This window comes from Lytechinus variegatus, chromosome 3 (assembly GCF_018143015.1).
Source record: "Lytechinus variegatus isolate NC3 chromosome 3, Lvar_3.0, whole genome shotgun sequence".
NCBI classification, from domain to species: Eukaryota; Metazoa; Echinodermata; class Echinoidea; order Temnopleuroida; family Toxopneustidae; genus Lytechinus; species Lytechinus variegatus.
Genome location: NC_054742.1, coordinates 26,527,035 through 26,549,268, shown reverse-complemented (window position 1 = coordinate 26,549,268; position 22,234 = coordinate 26,527,035). Strand labels below are relative to the sequence as shown.

The following is a 22,234-nucleotide window of genomic DNA, read 5'->3' as shown; positions in this document are numbered from 1 at the left end:
TCTTGATTGATAGCTGGGTATGTTGGGTGTCATACAAACTTATATTTTTATTATTTTTTCTTTACTTTTTATTGTACAAAATTTCATGAGCCTATAAGTCCAAATCTGCTTAAAAAACTTAAATTGGGTATTTTCCTGGATGAAATCTACAGCATTTTTTTATAAAAAATATTTGCAGTGGTAAATGACGATAAAGACTCGATCCAATTCAAGTAAGTTACAGTAATCACGTGTACCAAGTCCATAACTGAACAACAGAGAGGAATTCGAGTGACGAAAATTTTCTTTACATTACACCCTCTATATAGATAACTTTTTAACTTTTTCAAAGTCATATGTTTTGTTTTTGTCATTCAAATCAACTTGTTTTTCTTAACTGTTAGCATGTCTTTTCAGGCATGTCTTTTCAGTGAAATACACTTGCAACATAAATGCCACCATTTTGTTATTTATCTCCACTAAACTTTCGGACTGGAAGAACGAACGTAGATTCGCAGTCATAACAATTACTGAAAGAAATGAAGATTTAATGACGAGTATGTAGGGTAAGTAATGCGTGGAAAAGTGACGTAACTATATATTAATTAAATTGAAACATGACACCTAGAACGAAATCGAGAACCTTTAATACTACCATTTTATTAGATTTCATTTTCGGAAATTCAAAGGCGCAGTTTAGAAATATCATTACTGAAATGTTTGTGTGAGCCTACCCCCACACGTTTCTTGACTCTTAGGTCATCCATGTCGGTAATTTCCCCGTGCTAATTCAATTAAGGCAATGCTAGTTTACAACACAAACTTTTTAACATATAGGAATTGAAAACTTCAGTTTAGTGATTATTATCCAAACATTGCTTGTCATTGGCATCATCCATCACCCATCATCATCATCATCGTCGTCGCGTCGTCGTCATCCCTTTGGCAAGGCGTCAATCCACACTTATGCCACTCTCACACAGGTACTAATTGGGTACTGGTAGGAAACAACCGTCATTGTGGTTGGTTTAGCAAGTTTGCGCCTAACAGGCTGCTTGGAATGCTCTGAATCCAAGGAAATCCAGTGACCGGGTAATAATGATTGTGAAGCGCTTTGAACAGTCGTAGATTGATAAAGTGCTATATAAATGCCAATTATTATTATCATCATCATCGTCGTCGTCATCGTCATCATCATCATCATCACCACCACCCCTACTGTCTGGTAGTCATGGGGGCGATTGCCCAAAAGGGTCTTTCCAAGGACCCTTTCGTGTCGCCCATCTTTTATGATGCGCTAGCGGGGTGTTTCTGAAATTTATTATGAACAAATAAAATTTGTAAGCTTGCTTTTAAATCAAATTTCATACAATTTCATGAGATATCACATCATTTTATAAACAAATATTTTGTTTATTTTAACGGACGAAAATATGTTTGCAGATAATTTATTTGAAATGCGTTTAACATGGTGCGTCATAAAAATGGGCGACACGAAAGACGGTCCTTGCAAAGCCTTTCGTGCAATCGTCCCCTTGTAGATCAAAGGGATGGTCCCACCAATGTATTATATTTATCTCATGCCTTTTGAATGATTCTGTTGTTGGCAAGACAACCACACTTTTAGGTAAGCTGTTCAAATCACTATTCTGCTGAGTGAAGGACTATAGGCCTAGTGCCATGACTGCGGGTGTCCATGCAGTCCATCTGGAAGTGAAAGCTCACCGTATATGACGTTATAAACAATTTGTGAGAAGATTCATTCAGCGCTACAGAAATAGAAGAATCGTACCCCCCCCCCCCAAGAAAACTCCCAAAACTCCCCTTTACAATATTTTGCGAGAAGATCTGCCAAGAATGAAAACTGCAGTGCAGAAATTCTAGTAATTATCTGTGACGGGTACCAATAATATATGCACCCCATTATACTTAAGATCCACCCCTGTGTTCCATTGTGCTCTAGCGCCATCTTTCGACAAGAAATAGACATTTATCCGTAGTAAAATTACTTTATTGAAGAAGATTCAGTTTTCCGATCCTTCGAAAGCTCTTTAAAGAGTCAGGACTCACGTTCTCTGTTTTCTTCGACAGGCATTTCCCAGGAGGATTTTGGATGAAAATGGGGACCATCCTGGCCAGGTTCCGGGTGAGTTATCATAGTCTGTAGATAAGTAAGGCTATTTATTAAGCCGGGTAAAAGTTGGATCTAGTAAGTAGTAACGGTATGAAATATCTTGTTTTATTCAATCCCATACATTGAATTATATGTCAGTGAATTGAAATAGGTAATTATTAGTTCCTTTTGCGACAGCCACCCAAAATCGAAAAAAAAGGAGAAGGTTCAAAATGATATATCTAGTCCTAATAAAGAACATATGTGATGATAAACAGTGTTGCCATTTGGGTAGCCAGGCGGCTTCTAGAGAGTAAAAATCATTTACTAACGTAAGCTTACTCTCAGAGTCATACAAAGCCCACTAGGCGACACCGCAATACTTACCCGTGTTAAGAAACTGGGACTCCACTCACGCGCATTTGGGCAGCCCTAGCTTAGAACTAAGCTTTCTTTCCGTAAAAAATCTTTATTCTTATGATTCAATAAATGTAAATGAATATATAATTACTGTTAAATCGGTACTCACCGGTTCTTTTCTTGAATTTTCTGCCAAATTCCCACGCTTCTGGCAACAATTCCGCGTTAATTTTTGTCGCCATAGACAGCTATTCATGCAACTTTATTTATAAATGGAGCGCCCCTTACGAGAGTTGTTAATGCCGCGGAGAAATCGTTAGGCATTTTGGCCTGTGATCAAGGCGTAGCTGTTCTATTTTTTTTATATGTGTGAGATCGAAATCACAGCGAGTAAACACTCTTCCATATGGAAGAGTGTATACTCGCTGTGATATGATCCCGATAGGGAGGCGCAACACCCCCACCCACATGGGCGCAAATCCCAGGGCAGGGGGACATGTCCCCCTCACCAAAAATAGTAGGGGGCAATGTCCCCCTACTATTTTTGGTCATTTCATTCAAAATCGAAATAAAACATGTATTTTGGAAGAGACGATCTTACTTTTGGGATGCCCCCCTTTTTTTGCTTGTTTGCTTGTCAAATTTCTTTTGGTTAAGATGACCTTCTTTAGGGGGTGATAAACCTTCTTTTTTTTGTTTGTTTGTTTGTCAAATTTTCCAGCCCCTGGTCCCCCTACCTTTGGGGAGAGATTTCCGCCCTTGCAAGTAGACATACTCTTGATATTGTTTGCGAATCTGCACGGGCGTCGGAGGCTGGGGGATGAGGAAAAGCGGTGAGACGAGAACAAAAATAGAAGGGAAAAGAGGACAGAAACAAAGTGAAAGAAAGAAAAATTAATGGAAAATAAAAGGGAAGAGAAAATAGGGAGAAATGTGATGGGTAAAAAAAATTGGGGAAAGAAGACAGAAAAAAGTGAACGAAAGAAAAATTAATGGAAAATAAAAGGGAGGAGAAAATAGGGAGAAATGTGATGGGTTACGTCGAGATTTTATGTGCCCGTGCAAAAAGAAATGAGCAGAGGTTGAGATGTTGTCCGTTTGGGCAAATGCCTGTCTGTTTCTCGGACTGGCGCCCGTGTTGCAAAAATTATTACCGTAAGCTGATGGAATCACTGCTTCATACCGACAGTGACAGGATTTAGCGGTTGTAGGTATAAATCGCGCTATAACACTCTAAAACTGTTCTTTATCAAAAAGCTGTCCTTCATATTCTTTTTCGCAAAAGAATATAAAGTTAATTTAAATCATTGTCTGTAGTCTGTTTATGTTTAAAATACTTAGAAATTGGGTTAGGTTAGGGTTACCAAATTATCAGGGCAGAAAATATATTTTTTTCTGATTTTGCGCGTCGAGCTGGCATTATTTGATCTGTGAGATTATGTTTTTGATGACATTCATTGTGTTCACAGCAATAATTATTAAACATTGCGCACGTGCCGTGCGCCGCATGAATTATGTAGATCAGGTGAATAACTTACCGCTACACACGAGCAGTTGCTCTATATATTCTATGTAATATAATATACAGAGCAACTGCCCATTTTTAATGGTCCATAATATACCCACTTTTTTCTTTTTTGGAAAGAGTATGAAGTTATCTACTGATATACTGAATGTACAATAAAAGTCATTATCATGTATTTCTTGACATTTCATTTACTTTTTTTCCCATCCCATAGCTGCTCGCATAGACCTACGCCGTCACAAATAACAAAACAAAATCTCACTTTTTTTTTCTTTTTTGGTGGGGGATGGATTTTCCACTGGATACGCAACGGTACAATTTTTCAAATTATTTTTTTCTGCTATTTTCATAATAAACTTTAAATGATTTCGCCTGTGCACTATTATTTTTTAAAGACAAAATAACAAAATTACATCTAGTCATCATCATCATAGCATCGTCACCAACTTCATTCTCATCTTCATCACCACTACCACCATCATTATCATCATCATCATCATCACCGCCACCATCACCACCACTATCATCTTCACCAAGATAATTTTCATCATCATCATCATTGCCATCATCGTCTTTGACTTTCTTTTTTTCTTATTTTTTCCCCTTCCCTTCTTTTTTTCCTTCCTATTTTCCTCCTTTTTAGAGGGGCATACCACCACGCCCCCTCACTGGATATCGGCCTCTAAATATGTTTGTTGTTGTATATAAGTTGGCGGATGCCTCATGAAATGAAATAAGAGAAAATAAGGAAAGGGAAACTAAGAAGAAAAACAAGAAATGAGGAGAAGAAAAAAGAAAGCCAAACAAACAAGAAAAAAACAATATCAAAATTTTGTTGTAAAGTCTTCTACGTCAGTTTAATAATTATGTTTTCAGTGAAATGAGAACATAAAAGAATTGAAACAAGTAAGAAGGGCTATACATCGTAGCAAAGAAATAGAGGGAAGTTCCGAGACAATAAAAAGAGTGAGAAAAAGAAGACTTTGAAAACCTCACAACACGTACGAGCATAATAAAAAAAAATGGAATAAGCGAGGACAAGTAGCTGAGGGACCCTCCCCCCTCTCTCTATTTATTTATCTATCAAACTCGCATATACAAGAACTTCTTACTAATCAAAATATTGCGAGCAAAAAGCACGAGCTGACATTTTTTTTAAATATTCAAAACTGATAGAGAGATGCATTTTAAACATTATTCATGAAACTTATTAATCATTCATTTCCAATCATTCCATTGCGACAAATAATCTGAGAATTTAGTGTTTTTAGGAATTCATTAAAAGCATAAAGTTGTATCTCAACATTAAAATATTGCAGGCGCAACGCATGAGCTAAAGCTTTATACAAAGATTAAAAAAATGGCATTTTAAGTATTTTTGGTAATCACGAAAAAGATTGATATTTCATGAAAGAAAGCTCAAATCCCGAGGAGGAATATTTTTATGAATTGACTTTAAAATCCGGGGGCCACTTCCATTCACGAGTGGATACCATGCGCGATCATGGGGTCTCAAAAAGCACCCTAAACACGTAATTTCCTGATTCTGAAAATGCACCCCTTAACAAGTATTGACGTGTACCGTACCCTTGACAAGAATTGGAAACAAAACGATACTGTTTAAATATTCCCTGAAATGACCCCTAAACAAGTACAGGAATGTTTATTGTTACGGGTCCTTCGGTCTTCGGCTTTTTGACCTTATTTGACTTAGTACGACCCCACCTAGCTTCTACACCTTGCGCAAATTGGACTCTAAACACGAAGTGTTGGGGAAAACAAGGACATCCTTTATAAAACATTTTAATCTTGTTTTATCATCCCCTCTAAATCGACCCTAAACACGTAATTTTCCTAGCGAAATAGATATACCCCTTTTTCATTATTTTTGTGTTTTTGACACCCTTATCACGTTACGTATGTAACGTGCCCTATAGTGAAAAAGATTTTTTTTTTGGTCGCGCATATGGTATCCACTCGTCAATGTAAGTGGCCCCGGGCTTAAAAAACTGTGGAAGCCCCATTTAATATTTGATTATGGGATTATAAGTCGAATAAATAAAAGCTGACAAAATAAAGTATTTTGTGTTCCTCTATCATAATTCTCTTTCTCTTTAACACTAGTTCCCTTTTTTTGGGGGGGGGTATTTTGGTTAAAAAAGCTAGGAGAGAAAAAAAATCATAATTTCTGGCTATAGTCGTTGAAGTGGTAGGGACACCCCCCCCCCCCCCCCCCGTTGTTATGCATTACGCCAATATGGGACCAAATGATCCTTCATGTCCGGCGCGAAATTTTTTGAAAAATTTAAAGCTTGCGCTGTTAACTCCAATCGCTTTCACCTGAATTTGCGATGAATGCTAGCGTTATGAAATATATCATTATCAACGTCTGGCGAAAAGAATAACCAACCGATCACCTGACGAGAAAGCGTATCACGTGATCTGCATAACAGCTTCGATCGCGAGTCAGAAGTGAAGAGCAACTGCCAAGAAAATCAGGAAAAAGTCGTCAAAATGTAAGTTTCCCTTAATATCTTTCATTTTATTGTTGTTGCGAACAATGTATTTACGATCCTTAATTATAATTTTAAGGAAAATAACAAATAAAGCGCGTACTTGTGAAATAATATCGAAATATCCTGTACTCAAAGATTTCTAACCCCGCATTTCCACTGATGTCGCCTATGAGGTCCATACATGTAATGTTTGGACCTCATTGGTACTAGGAGTGTACAAAGCCAGGTCTTCCTGGTAATTGACCCACACGATGGAAGCCAAAACCTGAAACTTTCACCCCTGAGATTTCTACTTTCCTTCTAAAATATCTAGCCCTAAATCATGTACATGGGATAAAACTTCATGTCCGACATTTCTACACCCTCGTTATTTTTTGAACAAGAATTCATCAACAAAAATGAGAAAAATATTGTGAAAAGACGGAAGAGTCTGTAACGTTGGCGAAGAACAATAGGAAGCAAGATGGCGGCATAAACTTCGGGCAAGTCTCTTCCGTCTTTTCACAATATTTTTCTCATTTTTTTAATGAATTCTTGTTCAAAAAATAACAAGGGTGTAGAAATGACGGACATCAAGTTTTATCCCATGTAGATGATTTAGGGCTAGATCTTTTAGAAGGAAAGTAGAAATCTCGTGGGTGAAAGTTTCAGGTTTTGGCTTCCGTCGTGTGGGTCAATTACCACGAAGACCTGGCTTCACATGCCATAACCTAGACAGCTGGCAGCCGTCTGTTTCGAGGAGTTTTTTAAAACTTTTTTTAAAATTTCTCCTCGTACACAGACGGCTCGCTATCGTGCAGCCACCATTAGGGGACTTGCAATGCAAAATCCCCCTGTCGGGGCTCTTCAATTTTTGTCTTAAATTAATGAATAAAAATTTTGAAAATTAACGCGACCAAAATGCAAATTAATATTCCCTCTTGGCATTAATTGCCAAAAAACAGAGAAAAATCAAGTTAAAAAGAACAAAAACAGTGACTTACCAAATTCACTTTCCCATTTTATCCGATCTTAAGTACATAAACATATGGCCATTGAGTCCCCTGTACAGATCGCGCTAGAACTTCGGTCTCTGTATTTGGTGAGTGAAGCCAACAGAGTTCAGCTGAACAACCAACATAACAGAGACCGAAGCTTTTGGTCTAGCCATAACCCAGCCCCAAGGAGCTCCCGGACTGCAAAGCGGGTGGGAGCCCAGGGGCTTACTGTGTATTTGACCATAGACACAGGACTAGGGTAATTTATGGTCAAAATATTTATCAAACTGAATTGTGAAAACTGAAATCATGCACTTAACACGATTATATGCATGAAGGTCTAACGTCTGGCAGTATCCTGACATCGAGGCACAGACTGGAACCTCAAAAAAACAAAAAGTTCTCTCCTTCTACCCCAGTCTCGATCGGCCATTTTGTTATGAATTTTGAAAGAATTAGGAGAGGTATCGTGACAGAACTTCTCGTTATTTTTTCTTAAAAATGTGGAATGACAGAACAGAAAGCTTTTGAAGTATTTATTTCAATTTCTAGATTATTTTCTGCATCTCTTTCTTACCAACTAATCTTTACACAGAAACGGCAGAGTACTGTTGAGATATTGGAAGGGATTGAAAAAGACATTGACCAACTACTACGGTCTAAGCGACGTAATGTTGAACTAGAGAAACATTACATGGGTAGCCTCCTGCTCTACTCTGTCATTGGCTACCTGATAATGGCACTCTTCTTCTATTTTCTCTACAATGCTACAACTTGGCAACAGAGAGTTATACAGATTTTTCCTCTGCTTCTGTTTCCGTTCTTGTAAGTATAGAATTGCTGATTCTTCATATAATTTAAGAAAGCATTATTAAAAAGCTTGTTACTAAATGAAAATTATTGTAAATATAAAACCGTACACATTATTTAACTCTCTCTACAGAATTTGGCTGATAAGGAAGGCATTGCATTGGTACTTTGTAAAGAGGATTGCTCAAAATGGTAAGAAAATATAGTTGCTGTATAGTGAGAAACAATTATAGATAAAAGCTTAATGTAAGGTTGTGTCACAGTGCTAATTTACTTCTTTGAATGTACAGATAAATGCTAAAGTCCTGGGAAATGACCTTCAGTTTCACTTTTATATTTGCATCATATAAATTTCCTGATTCATAGATGTTGGATATAGGCCTATGTATATTGCATGTTATATTCAAGGATTTTTTAATTAAATATGATTCTCTGTTATATTTATACTGTCATATCTATGAACATTTTAATCCTATTTGGCACAGCTTTGTAGTTATACAGATTTGATTTTATAAAGGCCTTTAATGTTTGAATACTTTTACTAAGTTATTTGTTGAAATTCTTTTTGTTACTTAGCCATACCATTTGTATTAAAAGGTATGTTTTGTGATATGTCCATATAGTGCATCCCACAAAAAACGAAACCGAGATTTAGCGATGATTTATCATAACTTAATCACAAATAAAATAAAAAATGACCTATCATTGTAAGGCTTAGAATCTGAATGAGGAATAATGTAAGTTATTTCAAATGGAAGAAGAGACTTGAAGCTTTACAATGATAGGTCATTTGTCTATGGTGTTTGTGATCAAGATATGATAAATCATCAATAAATATCGGTTTCATTTTTTGTGGCATGCATTGTATATATCATTCTGACATTCACAGTGTGTGTAACTAGTACAAATGCTTGTGCCAATGATTGGTTTTAATTCAAACAAATCAAGGTTATTAAGACTTTTCATTAACCATTTTCTGTCAACTATAGATCTTGCTCTTGAGGAATTGAGGAACAAGAAAAAGTCTGTTGTAAGTGCACTTTCCTTGATCTCAAATTTGTAAAAGCAGGTTATAGAGGATTTATATAATAGCTAGTTTGGAATTGAATCCTTCTAAATTGTTAGTCATTTTGCATGCTCATTATTTGATATTGATTGAATTCCTTATGATGATCTTTAAATAGTATGATAAAACATTGGTTTATGAAATATGCATGTGTACTATGAATCATTAAACTCAGGAATCCTGCTATTGAGATGAATTAAATTTCAAAGCTTAACACTTAATTTCAAATACCTTCACATCATATTCTTACAGTTAGAAGATGTGAAGGAGAATGAGAGTTACAAGAAAGCCAAAGAGATACTTGAGAAGTTTGATCCAAGTGCAACGTTGCCCCCTTTGACCTCGCCCCAGACACCAGCAATCGGCAGAGGACAAGCACCTACACCAGGTTAGTGATATTAACCCCTTGCCTGCAAGATTCTTCTAGCAGATCCTCTAAGGAATATCTGGGTAAATATGTCATTTCACAAATCATCATGTGCAATCTCTCTTTAAGGATTAATGTATTTGAATTTAGGCCCAGGTTATCAGGTATAAATACTGGTGTTTACAAAAATTGTATAATTCTGCGTAGTAGGGTTGTTTAACCCTCTTTGTATCTATCCTCTTTACATCTGTGCCATCTGTGAAAATGTGATTGAACTATTTAGTAATTTGTTACAACATTCATGTGAGATACGTCATGTATGATAAATATGACCCATGTGATGAAAGCCATGGGCAATATTTATACTTTGTCTTTGGCTAACACCTAAAACAGGTATGGATTTAAAATTGTATTTGACTTTAGATGGCCAGTTTGAGTTAGTATTTAGGTTTTGGACCTTTTGAACATGCATTTAAATTAAAATCATTGGGAGGGAATTGCAAGCACATTTTTTCTTCGAACAGATCAGAAGCATTTATTGTTGAATTGAATTTTGATTTAAATTGGTTTTGTTGTCTCACCTGCGAAGCAAAGTGAGACTATAGGCGCCGCTTTTCCGACGGCGGCGGCGGCGTCAACATCAAATCTTAACCTGAGGTTAAGTTTTTGAAATGATGTCATAACTTAGAAAGTATATGGACCTAGTTAATAAAACTTGGCCATAAGGTTAATCAAGTATTACTGAACATCCTTTTAGAGTTTCATGTCACATGACCAAGGTCAAAGGTCATTTAGGGTCAATGAACTTAGACCATGTTGGAGGAATCAACATCGAAATCTTAACCTGAGGTTAAGTTTTTGAAATGTCATCATAACTTAGAAAATATATGGACCTAGTTCATGAAACTTGGACATAAGGTTAATCAAGTATCACTGAACATCCTGCATGAGTTTCACGTCACATGACCAAGGTCAAAGGTCATTTAGGGTCAATGAACTTTGGCCGAATTGGGGATATCTGTTGAATTCCCATCATAACTTTGAATGTTTATGGATCTGATTCATGAAACTTGGACATAATAGTAATCAAGCATCACTGAAAATTTTGTGCAAGTTTCAGGTCTCATGATTAAGGTCAAAGGTCATTTGGGGTCAATGAACTTTGGCCGAATCGGGGGTATCTGTTGAATTACCATCATAACTTTGAAAGTTTATTGGTCTAGTTCATTAAACTTGGACATTAGAGTAATCAAGTATCACTGAACATCCTGTGCGTGTTTCAGGTCACATGACCAAGGTCAAAGGTCAATGAACTTTGGCCGAATTGGGTGTATCTGTTGAATTACCATCATAACTTTGAAAGTTTATGGATCTGATTCATGAAACTTGTACATAAGAGTAATCAAGTATCACTGAAAATCCTGTTCGAGTTTCAGGTCACATGATCAAGGTCAAAGGTCATGTAAGGTCAATGAACTTTGGCCATGTTGGGGTTTTTTGTTGAATAACCATCATATCTCTGTAAGTTTATTGGTCTAGTTCATAAAAAAAGGAAATAAGAGTAACCATGTATCACTGAACATCTTGTGCGAGTTAGAGTAGTATTCAAAGTGAGCACTGCTGCTATATTGAACCGCGTGATGCAGGTGAGACGGCCAGAGGCATTCCACTTGGTTTTCTTTAGAGATAAATTTTGTGCAACTGCCACACATTCAATTAAATAACTTCTCTCTCATCGTACATTGCCTATTGTATTAATTTATTGAAGGGAAGGTTGTTTCATCAAATATAAAGTTTGAATTTTACCAGAAATAAAGTTAGAAATCATGAAATGCCATTTGTTTTTTAGTTATCACTTGTAGTTTTACCCCAAAGAATTAGTTATAAATGTTTTATACATTATGTTTGAACAAATGCTTCAAACTAAAAAAAGTTATTACAGACATTCAATTCAATTATGAATCTAATCAATAACAGATTTTTATTTTCCATCATATTTGATAATGGGTTTTCTTGTTGAATAAAGTGTGATTAATCTTTAAGGTATTTCAATTATTATTTTATAGCTCTGCGCCAGAGACCATTCAGTGCAAGAGGTAGAGGACGTGGGAGAGGTTCTCCTTCTGGGACCCCTCAACGACCTTCACCTCATCTTGGAAACCAACCAATGTTACAAACACCTCAGGCTGCTATGATTAGTAAGTTAAGATGGAGAGAGACAGAGGAGGGGATTGAGGTTAAAAGAGAGGAGAGAGAGAGACAAGAAAAGAAAGGGGGAAAGTAAGATAGAGAAAAAGAGATGGAGAGAGGAGGGAGATATGAAACCGGAAAAAAAGCGAAACAAATGGAATTTACCATTTGAAAAGGAAAATATGTAACAGAATGGATGAAAACAGGTATATATTTTGACATGCATTTCTTTTCTATGGAAGAAAATGAATATTTGAAAGTTAGAGATAAAGGCCTGTATTCTGAATTTGGGTTTGATTTAAACTCTGGTTTAAAGTTATGGTTTATTTATGGATAGCCATTAGTGGCATAATTCCAATGTATAAGCTAATTTTTCTATCAAATCATTCTTAACTGTTAGGGAAGGATAAATAATATAGCTGTCTTCACCATTCATGAGTGAGGAAAGAGCATTGTAAACATAAAAAATACACTGTAAGATGATTTTGATATATTTGGCTGTCCATAATTTTAGCACAGATTTAGACCATGGTCTAAGTTAAACCTGACTTCGGAATACGGGCCATAGTCTCTAAGAGTCTCAATGCTATTGTGTAAAATGGATGAATAAAAGCCACCCTGGTAGTACAAGAATGCGAATGGAATTTCACTAGAGAAACAACATGATGTGAATGGAATAATCAACTGATTCATCCTTGGTATCTTCTCTTCTTTCAGGATCTCCAGGCACAGTAAGACCAATCCTTTCTCAAGAACAGACAACCTTTGACAAGCTCGTAGGTTACTTGGTTGGAGATGGACCAAGTAGCAGGTATGCCCTCATCTGCAAACATTGCTATTCACACAATGGCATGGCACTACAGGAAGAATATGAATATCTTGGTAAGTCCATACTCCTCTATAGCATCAGTACGTAGATCTTGGGGAAGCTTCAAGCTGGTTAGATATGAAAAATTTCTCGAATGAATTTACACATACCTTAATGTATGACTGATGATTTGCTATTAGGGTAAATGAGATGCACTACATTATGTGTGGTATTACAACTACGCAGGACTGAATTTCCTATAACCCTATTGAAATTTTAACAAATGTTGCATTCAGATGTTTTTAATAGCAATGATTTTATTCCACAAAGATCGGATTTCAAATAGCGGACGGAATAAAAATGGTTTGGAATTCAATTTAGCACTCAAGATGGGTGTTAAAAAAAGACACAAATGATTGTACAATTGATCATATCTGTTAGTGTATGGGAACCATATACAATCAATTGGTAATGCTAAGTTAACTTTTTTATATCATTGTGTGTAACTTATGTGCAGTTTTATAAAACACCCATTGGAAGTAAACATCAAAATGCAACTCTACAAAGAACCAGTCCATAGCTGTAAGATGTCCCTTTGGTTGTTTTCAATAAAAAGGACATTATTATCACTGGCTTTCAACAGGAATTACATTCATTTCATTTTGTGATTTCTATGTTTTCAGTACAAACATCATGTAAGTTAACTGTTGATAAATTTTTAAATGAAGATGATCATTTTATGCACTGCTTTTTCTTTTTTTTTCTGATATTAGAAATTAAGAAACTTAGCCTGAGTCAAATCAATTTAAAAATTGGTGCTCAATCGATATCATTGAGCGCCGGTGCAGATTTTGCGAAACCGGTGAATAAAAAAAAATGACAATGTGAAGGAAAGATATACAGTATGGCCTTTTCGTTTGGTACACACAATGGTCAAAATGAACAATGATGTCTAACTAAACTCCTACTAAATTGAATTACATTCCCCCAAAATGAAACCTTTTGTGTAATTATGATGCATATTCGCACTTAATTTGAAGTTTATTTTGATCCCAGTTCGAGTCCTCACCTGCTAATGCTGAGATGATTTGTGCATGATGGATTCATGAATGGAATTCATTGTCTTTGATTGTGCATGCGCATTGTGCTTTCATCAAACCAGATCAAAATGGAAAATTATGACACGATGGACTTGAAATAAATCTTTCTCTCATTAACAATATTTCTTACTATGACCATAAAACATGTAATATAAGAGACGTTTAGACGTTTGTAATATAATAATCATAAATATGAATTTAGAACTTGATGTAAAGCATTTGTATCCCGTTTCCATTTTTAATGATGGACATAGCGAATTTGTGATCAAATGATGATCTGCACTTGTCTAGAAAATATATCATGTCAGGATTGATTCTCGAACATTGTCACTGTAGCAACTCTTCTCACAATCGTAGTATCACTAATCACTATAGAATATCATTTTACATGACCAAGCAGAGAAAATTACATTAGATATTTATTTCCATCAATTTGAAGCTCATTTGTGCCCAACTCCGTCTAGGTTAGTCCATGTTTATTTAGCTGCTATGAATTTACAAATGGAAAATAATCCTGCATGCGCATTGTTCTTCCTTTGTCGAAGATGAAAAAAAAAAGAGGAAAATAATGACAATATAAATACCTCCATATCAGCATAACATAACTCTGCTGACATTTCCTATATATTTATTATGGACATAGAAATTTATTAAATTGTAATAATTTAATAATGATTTACATCCATTAATCATATTAATATAGAAGTCAGTTTGAGACATTCTGGCTCTATGATTGTATCTAAAATGGATTATCATATCAGGTTTAATTCTCAAACATTGCCATAAAACTTATTCCACAAACTTTCCTCACAATTGCTATATCAGCATAGAATACCAATTCAAATGACCATCCAGAGAAATTACGTACTGTATATATATTTCCATCAATTTGGAGCTCATTTAGGATCCAACTACATCTCAGGCAAGGTCCGCGGGCTAGCACATGCATGTTGGCCAGCGCAGGGTAGTGGGCTGTATCTGCATTTTTATTGAGTCAAGTTCTAGGCCTAGAAATGTGAGCCGCATGGTGGGCCCCTCAGATTTTTCTGTTGGATGGGGAGCAGGCGGAAGGCCGATTTTTTTCTCACCTGCATAGCAGAGTGAGACTATAGGCGCCGCTTTTCCGACGGCGATGGCGGCGGCGTCAACATCAGATCTTAACCTGAGGTTAAGTTTTTGAAATGACATCATAACTTAGAGAAAGTATATGGACCTAGTTCATGAAACTTGGCCATAAAGTTAATCAAGTATTACTGAACATCCTATTAGAGTTTCATGTCACATGACCAAGGTCAAAGGTCATTTAGGGTCAATGAACTTAGACCATGTTGGAGGAATCATCATCGAAATCTTAACCTGAGGTTAAGTTTTTGAAATGTCATCATAACTTAGAAAATACCGTATATGGACCTAGTTCATGAAACTTAGACATAAGGTTAATCAATTATCACTGAACATCCTGTGTGAGTTTTATGTCACATGACCAAGGTCAAAGGTCATTTAGGGTCAATGAACTTTGGCCGAATTGGGGGTATCTGTTGAATTCCCATCATAACTTTGAAAGTTTATGGATCTGATTCATGAAACATGGACATGATAGTAATCAAGCATCACTGAACATTTTGTGCAAGTTTCAGGTCTCATGATTAAGGTCAAAGGTCATTTAGGGTCAATGAACTTTGGCCGATTTGGGGGTATCTGTTGAATTACCATCATAACTTTGAAAGTTTATTCGTCTAGTTCGTTAAACTTGGACATTAGAGTAATCAAGTATCACTGAACATCCTGTGCGCATTTCAGGTCACATGACCAAGGTCAAAGGTCAATGAACTTTGGCCGAATTGGGTGTATCTGTTGAATTACCATCATAACTTTGAAAGTTTATGGATCTGATTCATGAATCTTGGACATAAGAGTAATCAAGTATCACAGAACATCCTGTGTGAATTTCAAGTCACATGATCAAGGTCAAAGGTCATGTAAGGCCAATGAACTTTGGCCATGTTGGTTTTTTTTTGTTGAATAACCATCATATCTCTGTAAGTGTATTGGTCTAATTCATAAAAAGTGAACATAAGAGTAACCATGTATCACTGAACATCTTGTGCAAGTTAGAGTAGTTTTCAAAGTCAGCACTGCTGCTATATTGAACCGCGTGATGCAGGTGAGACGGCCAGAGGCATTCCACTTGTATATCTTCCTTTGCCATTCCTGCCCCAACGCTCACTGTTGCCACTAATTCAGTAGCCGTATCAAAGCTTGTGTATTCAACCATGCAACACTCATCTGAAATAAAATCATTTACTGATAATCCCTCTGGATATGACAAGTGGTTAATTAGCCTAAACTCACCTGGTGTCTTCTTTGGAACAAGGCCAATTGGGCTTGATCGAAGATTTTTTAATAGCCTTGAGTCGAAGGGGCCAACATACTGACTAAGCTCAAGTTTCTTCTTTATTTTCATTGAAGCTGCTGCTTTGTTATTTTCTACTGATTTTAAGTTGGGCAGATCTACTGATAGCCTAGGGCCTGTGTAGTTTATGCAAAAAAACTCGCTGAAACCCCTGAGAAGGGTATTGTTTTAACTGTGACCTTAGATTTTCCAAAATTAGGGTCGTCGTAGCTCGGAATCTAAGAATCGTGTTTTTGTCCTCTTTCATCCTAATCTGGCCAGGTGTGCCGCATGCTACAGCATGCACTTGTTTGCAAACCTACATTGCTTTCGGGTACTTGTGCGGTCATTGTAGTCATAACAGGGGGCCTTTATTGTATTGTTGTTGTTCATTGGTCTGAAAAAGATTCTTACTTCGGCCTGCTGGGGGTGCAGACATGCCCCCCTTTCCCACCCCCTTCCTGTGTTTCTGCGTCCTTTCTGCCCTCCGCTGATAACGTGAAGGAGCCACAGTTCACCGTCTAATGTTGCCCATGACCACCCTTTCTATGGAGACAATGTCTGAATTCAGTTTCAAACTCCCTCCAGCCGTACCCGTGATACCAGAGAGCAGCTGTGGGAATGAGGTGGCAATATTTGAGTAGGGCATGCATGTGAGTGGGGTTAGCTTCAAGATAAATGCTAATGTACACAAAAAATGCATTGGTCCAGCTCTCAATATGGAGTATCTTATTTTTGGATGGGGAAGAGGAGGGTTTCAAGAGCCACTGTCCCTCTACCTGTGCTACTGTTTGGTTGTTGGCATGTTCATCTGCGGTATAGCTACTCATTGCAGGTGTGTTACTGTGTCTTGGCTATCGATGAGTGTGTTGAGGTCAGTGTATTCCCCCTTCCAAATTTTTTCCTTTATATTTTGAGGGGTAGACATGCCCAACTTTTCCCCAACCGGATTCAATGGAGACGTTTCTGTAACTGTGTGATGTGGAGTATTTAGCATGTGTATCCGCATGATGTTGTCTTCTTGCAGTTGCTCCCATGAAAATTTTAGGACTGTGTGTAGATCCAGAGCCAACAACACTGACATTAACGGTTGAATCCTCTTCCCCCAGTTCAATGTTCTCTTGGAGAAGACTTGCACTGGGCACCAGGGAGGGAAAAGAGGACACAACATCGTTATTACCACTGTCATATCTAACGTTAGACCTAGCATTGATATCACTATGGCCATTACCTGTCTGCAGGAGAAGCAACGGTTGCACTGTCGTTCCGGCCTGAGCTGATCTGCTCAGCAATGGGCCCGCCTTGCCTTCTGCATCTGCAGCCGTGCGACGATTTGTCAATTTGGAGCGGGTAGCTGTCGGCCTACTCCTCGTTTTCGCCCGTATTTTCCCTTTTGCTGGCTCGTCGACTTTGGACCTTCGTAGTTGGTTGCCTGGTAGCTTGTCCCTTTCTCTTCCCCATCTTCAATTCTATTATCTCATATAGCGGTGAAAATATGAATTCTTTGACACATATATTTAACTTGTGACCTCGATGCAGAAATAGTGTCAAGCGATGGCAGGCCTTTTCTTGGACCGTCATTGCAATGTCGGCCAATGTCACATGACTACCTTCATTGTTTACTTATATGAACTATGACCTTTCTAACCGATAAGAGTCCATCAATCTGGAGCTCATTTAGGATCCAACTACATCTCTAGCAAGGTCGGCAAGCTAGCACATGCATGTTGGCCAGTGCAGCAAGCGGGAGAGTTAGGGTAGTGGACTGTTGTGTGTGTCTGAGAGTTAACCGAGAATCATTCAGATCGACTGCGTGATTCATGTCTTTCATATTATTTTCTTTCAAGCGTATATGGTGTCATCTGCAATTATCATTTTTAAAAATATATTTTGGGAAGAATTCTGCATGGGTCCCTTTTGTTTTGTGATCATGGAAAGTACACACGGTCTTTGCTCTGTCATCTGCTAACAGTTCTAACGATCGGCACTAGCAGTATGTGCCATGCATCGACTTGATGTGACGGAGCAAGAAATGGACTTGATTTTCCCGCCTTTAAAATTTGATGCATCGATGTCTGATAGAATAAAAGCTATCAAACAACAGTTTACAAAATAATCAATATGACTCAAGCTTAGAAGAAGCTGAATCGATAAATCTATGCCAATTCATCATATGTACAATCCACATTTTAATCTTATGGAATTTGGTGTGATTTTCCTTACAGCATTTAGGTGTGCTTACTGCAAGACATTCAACCCATCTAAAAAAGTCAGACCTAATGCTCCTAAGCTTCCTGAAACACCAGCTGTTACATTTGGAGCCACACTTGGTAAGATCATTGTTTCAGAAAGTTTAGGTAAATTCTGTAAAAAAAAGGCTGGCTTTTTATATTTTCAATTAACTGAATCCCCTTAAATTGTATATCATTTGAAAATAAATTTCATGAGCAATACAAATCTGGTAAATAGATAATGGTATGAGCAAACTCACAAAAAATATGGATGTCTGAAATAAAGTTTATTGGGGGTCCTGAAAGGAAAACAACCTACAACCTGCTTTTGAGATTTGAGATGTTATGAATATGTCTTCTTCTTGTTATGCTTTTGACCATTGCAGAGAGAAGAGGCTCTGGATCGAATGCTAGTGGGAGTGAAGTGAGTGGGTCTGACACAGAATCCACATCTAGCCATCAGAACCAAATGGAAGAACCTACATCAACAATGGAACCATCAGCTGAAGTACAAAATACAGAAGAAACTCCTGTAGAAGAGGTTATCAATAAAGATGAGGTAGGAGGTTCAGATCTTCCTGAAAGCACAACTGATGAAGCAGCTGAAAGTAACGAAATTCCAGTAGAACAAGTGGAACAACTTAGATAACAGTGTTTTCCTTCTTGATATTTCTCTTCATATTGCTAGTAATTTACTAATTTTCAGAATGCCTGTATTTGTACTCAATGTGCAAGTATTGTTTCCCTGTATCCTTTAGCACAATTAATGTTTCCATCACAGAATGTAGGGAATGTTGGGAATCAGCAAGGTATTCTGGAGACCTGAGATGCAATCACAGCATTTAGTTTTCTGGATTTCCTTGTCATGTATTCCACTTTTATTTTTCATGTACAGGTCAATGATGTAATATAAACGCACATGTGAAAGTATTATTTGACCATATTCATAATGAGAAAACAACAAAAGGGGGGTAACAGGTGGTAACCTTCCTCCAAATAGCACATTTGTAATTTTATAGCAGCTGCCACTCTTACTTATCTCTTCCATTCCGACCTCTATGTTAGGATGGTGTTCAGTCTGTGATGGATCACATGAGCTTTTGCCTATTTCCATTTTATCTCAATATTTTCCAAGCATGCAGTTTCCAAGAGAATTACTATGATAAAAGGGTGGAAGAAAAATTCTAGAGCGGCTCACTATAGATTTGCATTTAAGGGTCGTCTCATCAAAATATATGACTATGGGAGGTACACAGCAAGGAAAGACACAGTGGTTTATTACTATATTTACAGATAAGCTCTAAGATATTCTTTTTATTGGAGAAATATAAGGACTAATTAATTTTATCTTGGGCCTCCAAATATTAAGAAATTTTCCAATCTATCTGGCATCTAGCTTGTTCAGGGAAAACTCTATTTTTACCTTCCCAGTCTATTTTTACCTTCCCAGTCTGACATTCGTTTCCACGTCTGTTAATTCCGTCGTCTATATAAAAAGGTTGATTCCTAGACTGTTAAACCATATATTTCAGGTCACTCGCTCAAAATAATTATTAAGAAAATTTGTATCATAGCTATACTTTAATTAATTTGGACCTCTATATGGGATTTGTAACATTCATTCGTACAGGACAATATGGACTTAATTTAATTCATATCGATGTTTCAAGCATCTATAGACCTTGGCTATAGGATTGTTTCCTGTGTCTGTTTACCTTCCAAGTTTTCCTACTTCTAACTTCCCACGTCAAGGCTCAAGTCAAAGTCAAATATTTTGCCAGCCCCTGCAACTAAACGTCTCTTTACACTCTTATGGACAAATTGCGGAAGTAGATGAAAACGGTGCACCAAGCAAGTTTGGAAAGCACACTTATGTCTACGTGCAGCATATATTGTACAGAGAATTCAATCTCTGTTATATCAAAGCAAGTTTATTCACTATTTCTCGCTCATTTCTACAAAACATTCAATAAGTCAATAAGTTTCCATAAGATTTTCCTTTTTTTTGCAATGAAAATATATACAGATAAATTTATATTAACATTTAATAAGATATGAATTGGTCAAAAATCTATCAAAACCTGCCAGCACTGCGATTGACCGTGTGCATTCCAAGAAAGAGAAAGAACAGTAGGAATAGAGGAAAGAAAAAAAATTGATTATAGTGAATATACATACATACTTGGTATAATAATAGAATTATACTTCTGTTTCACATCCAGATACTTTGTAAGAGTAGTGGGTATACCTCGTTCTATCCCAAGTGTGGCTAATTGTGGTAGCTCCACTGGCCGATCGAGTGGCTTGGGCCTTTGTAAATTTATAGACCATCCGCCTCGGTCTGAGTGGATTGGTGGTTAAAGAATACTTCCTTTGAGGTTTCTTCCTCAGTTGATGTCTTTTGTTTCTTCAGTTGAGATTGGTTCTGGTTCTTTTGTTGAGATTGTTTCCGTTTCTTCAGTTGAGATTGTTTCCGTTTCTTCAGTTGAGATTGTTTCCGTTTCTTCAGTTGAGATTGGATCAGTTTCTTCAGTTGAGATTGGTTCTGGTTCTTCATTTGAGATTGGTTCCGGTTCTTCAGTTGGATTGGTTCTGGTTCTTCATTTGAGATTGGTTCCGGTTCTTCAGTTGAGATTGGTGCCTGTTCTTCCATAGAGATTGGTTCCTGCTCACCAGCTTTATCCATCTTTTAAGGTGAGGCCAGAGGTGAGATGATAGCTGGCATCTCAAGCTTGGGAGTGGTGAGCTTCCTTCTCACTGGGGACTTGAGCTCAGATTTCCTGAAAGACGAAGAACGGTAGTGAGGGGGAATAGGCATCATTAATGAAGCCCTGTCATGCTGATATCTTTCCTTCTTGTGAGACTTGACCATCTCCTGTGTTGTACTTCTGTACTCACAGTGATGACACTTGAAGCACAATGGCGTACTTTACAAGTTTACAAGGTGTCTCACAAGGCAGTTCATCTATGCAGGGAATGAAAAGAATATATTATCAGTGTTTTCTTACATTGTGGTTGTTTTTGTTTTTTATGATATCATGGGTGACTTGAATTGAGCAAGAACTTCTACAATCAATAAAAGTAATTAGGAGGGCGGCGACTTTGTCTTGGATAGCGACCGGATCCTTCCTCACTTCCAGTTGGTTCTCTGTCATTTCCCTTGTCTCGATAACCTGGTCTTTGGGTTCATCATTATTGGTCTGGTTGGTGACCTTGTTCCAGTCATACAGTTCGGTTCCTTCGTACTTCTTTTGTCTGTAGAAGTTTTTGAACAACATCTAGGACTTTTATAGATGTGAAATGTGACCTCCGACATCTTCCTCATCACACAAAATGGACCTTCCCATTTGTTTGCGAATTTAGGGCTCACTCCCTTCTTCCTTACATCGTTCCGTAGCCGAACATATTGCCCAGTTTTGAAGGTTTCACCAAACATAGTCACATCATAGTTCTTTTTCTGTCTTTAAAAGTTAGTGTCTCCTTCCTTTGTCACAGAAGTATACATTTCCTCAATTCTGTCTTGAAGATTGGCTGCGTAGTCAGTTTCAAGTTAAAAGTCGATCAACATACAATTGGGTGAGTAACTTCTCGCCCAAATATCGTATTTGGCATTTCTAGAGTACCGGTAGTTTCATGTCCCGCACTTCTGTAAGCAGCTGTCGCAAAGGGAACATATTTGTCCCAATCTTTCTGATGCTTGTCAGGATCCATCATTGTTCCGATCATCATTTGCAAAGTCCTGTTGAATCTTTCCTTATCATACTTTGGATTATAAGTGGTGGTCCTAGTCTTCTTCAGAC

At 37.2% G+C, this 22,234-nt stretch overlaps 1 protein-coding gene across 1 annotated transcript; it reads left to right on the top strand.

The window, feature by feature from the left end:
* Positions 1 to 1,984: 1,984 nt before the first annotated feature.
* On the top strand, positions 1,985 to 19,866 carry LOC121410639 (endoplasmic reticulum junction formation protein lunapark-B-like). The gene is made up of 9 exons (XM_041602857.1): positions 1,985 to 2,125; positions 8,066 to 8,295; positions 8,414 to 8,472; positions 9,270 to 9,310; positions 9,599 to 9,734; positions 11,780 to 11,911; positions 12,621 to 12,785; positions 18,429 to 18,533; positions 18,821 to 19,866. The coding sequence occupies exons 1-9, from the start codon at positions 2,093 to 2,095 to the stop codon at positions 19,081 to 19,083; spliced, it is 1,164 nt and encodes a 387-aa protein (XP_041458791.1). The 5' UTR covers positions 1,985 to 2,092; the 3' UTR covers positions 19,084 to 19,866.
* The last annotated feature ends 2,368 nt before the right edge of the window (positions 19,867 to 22,234 follow it).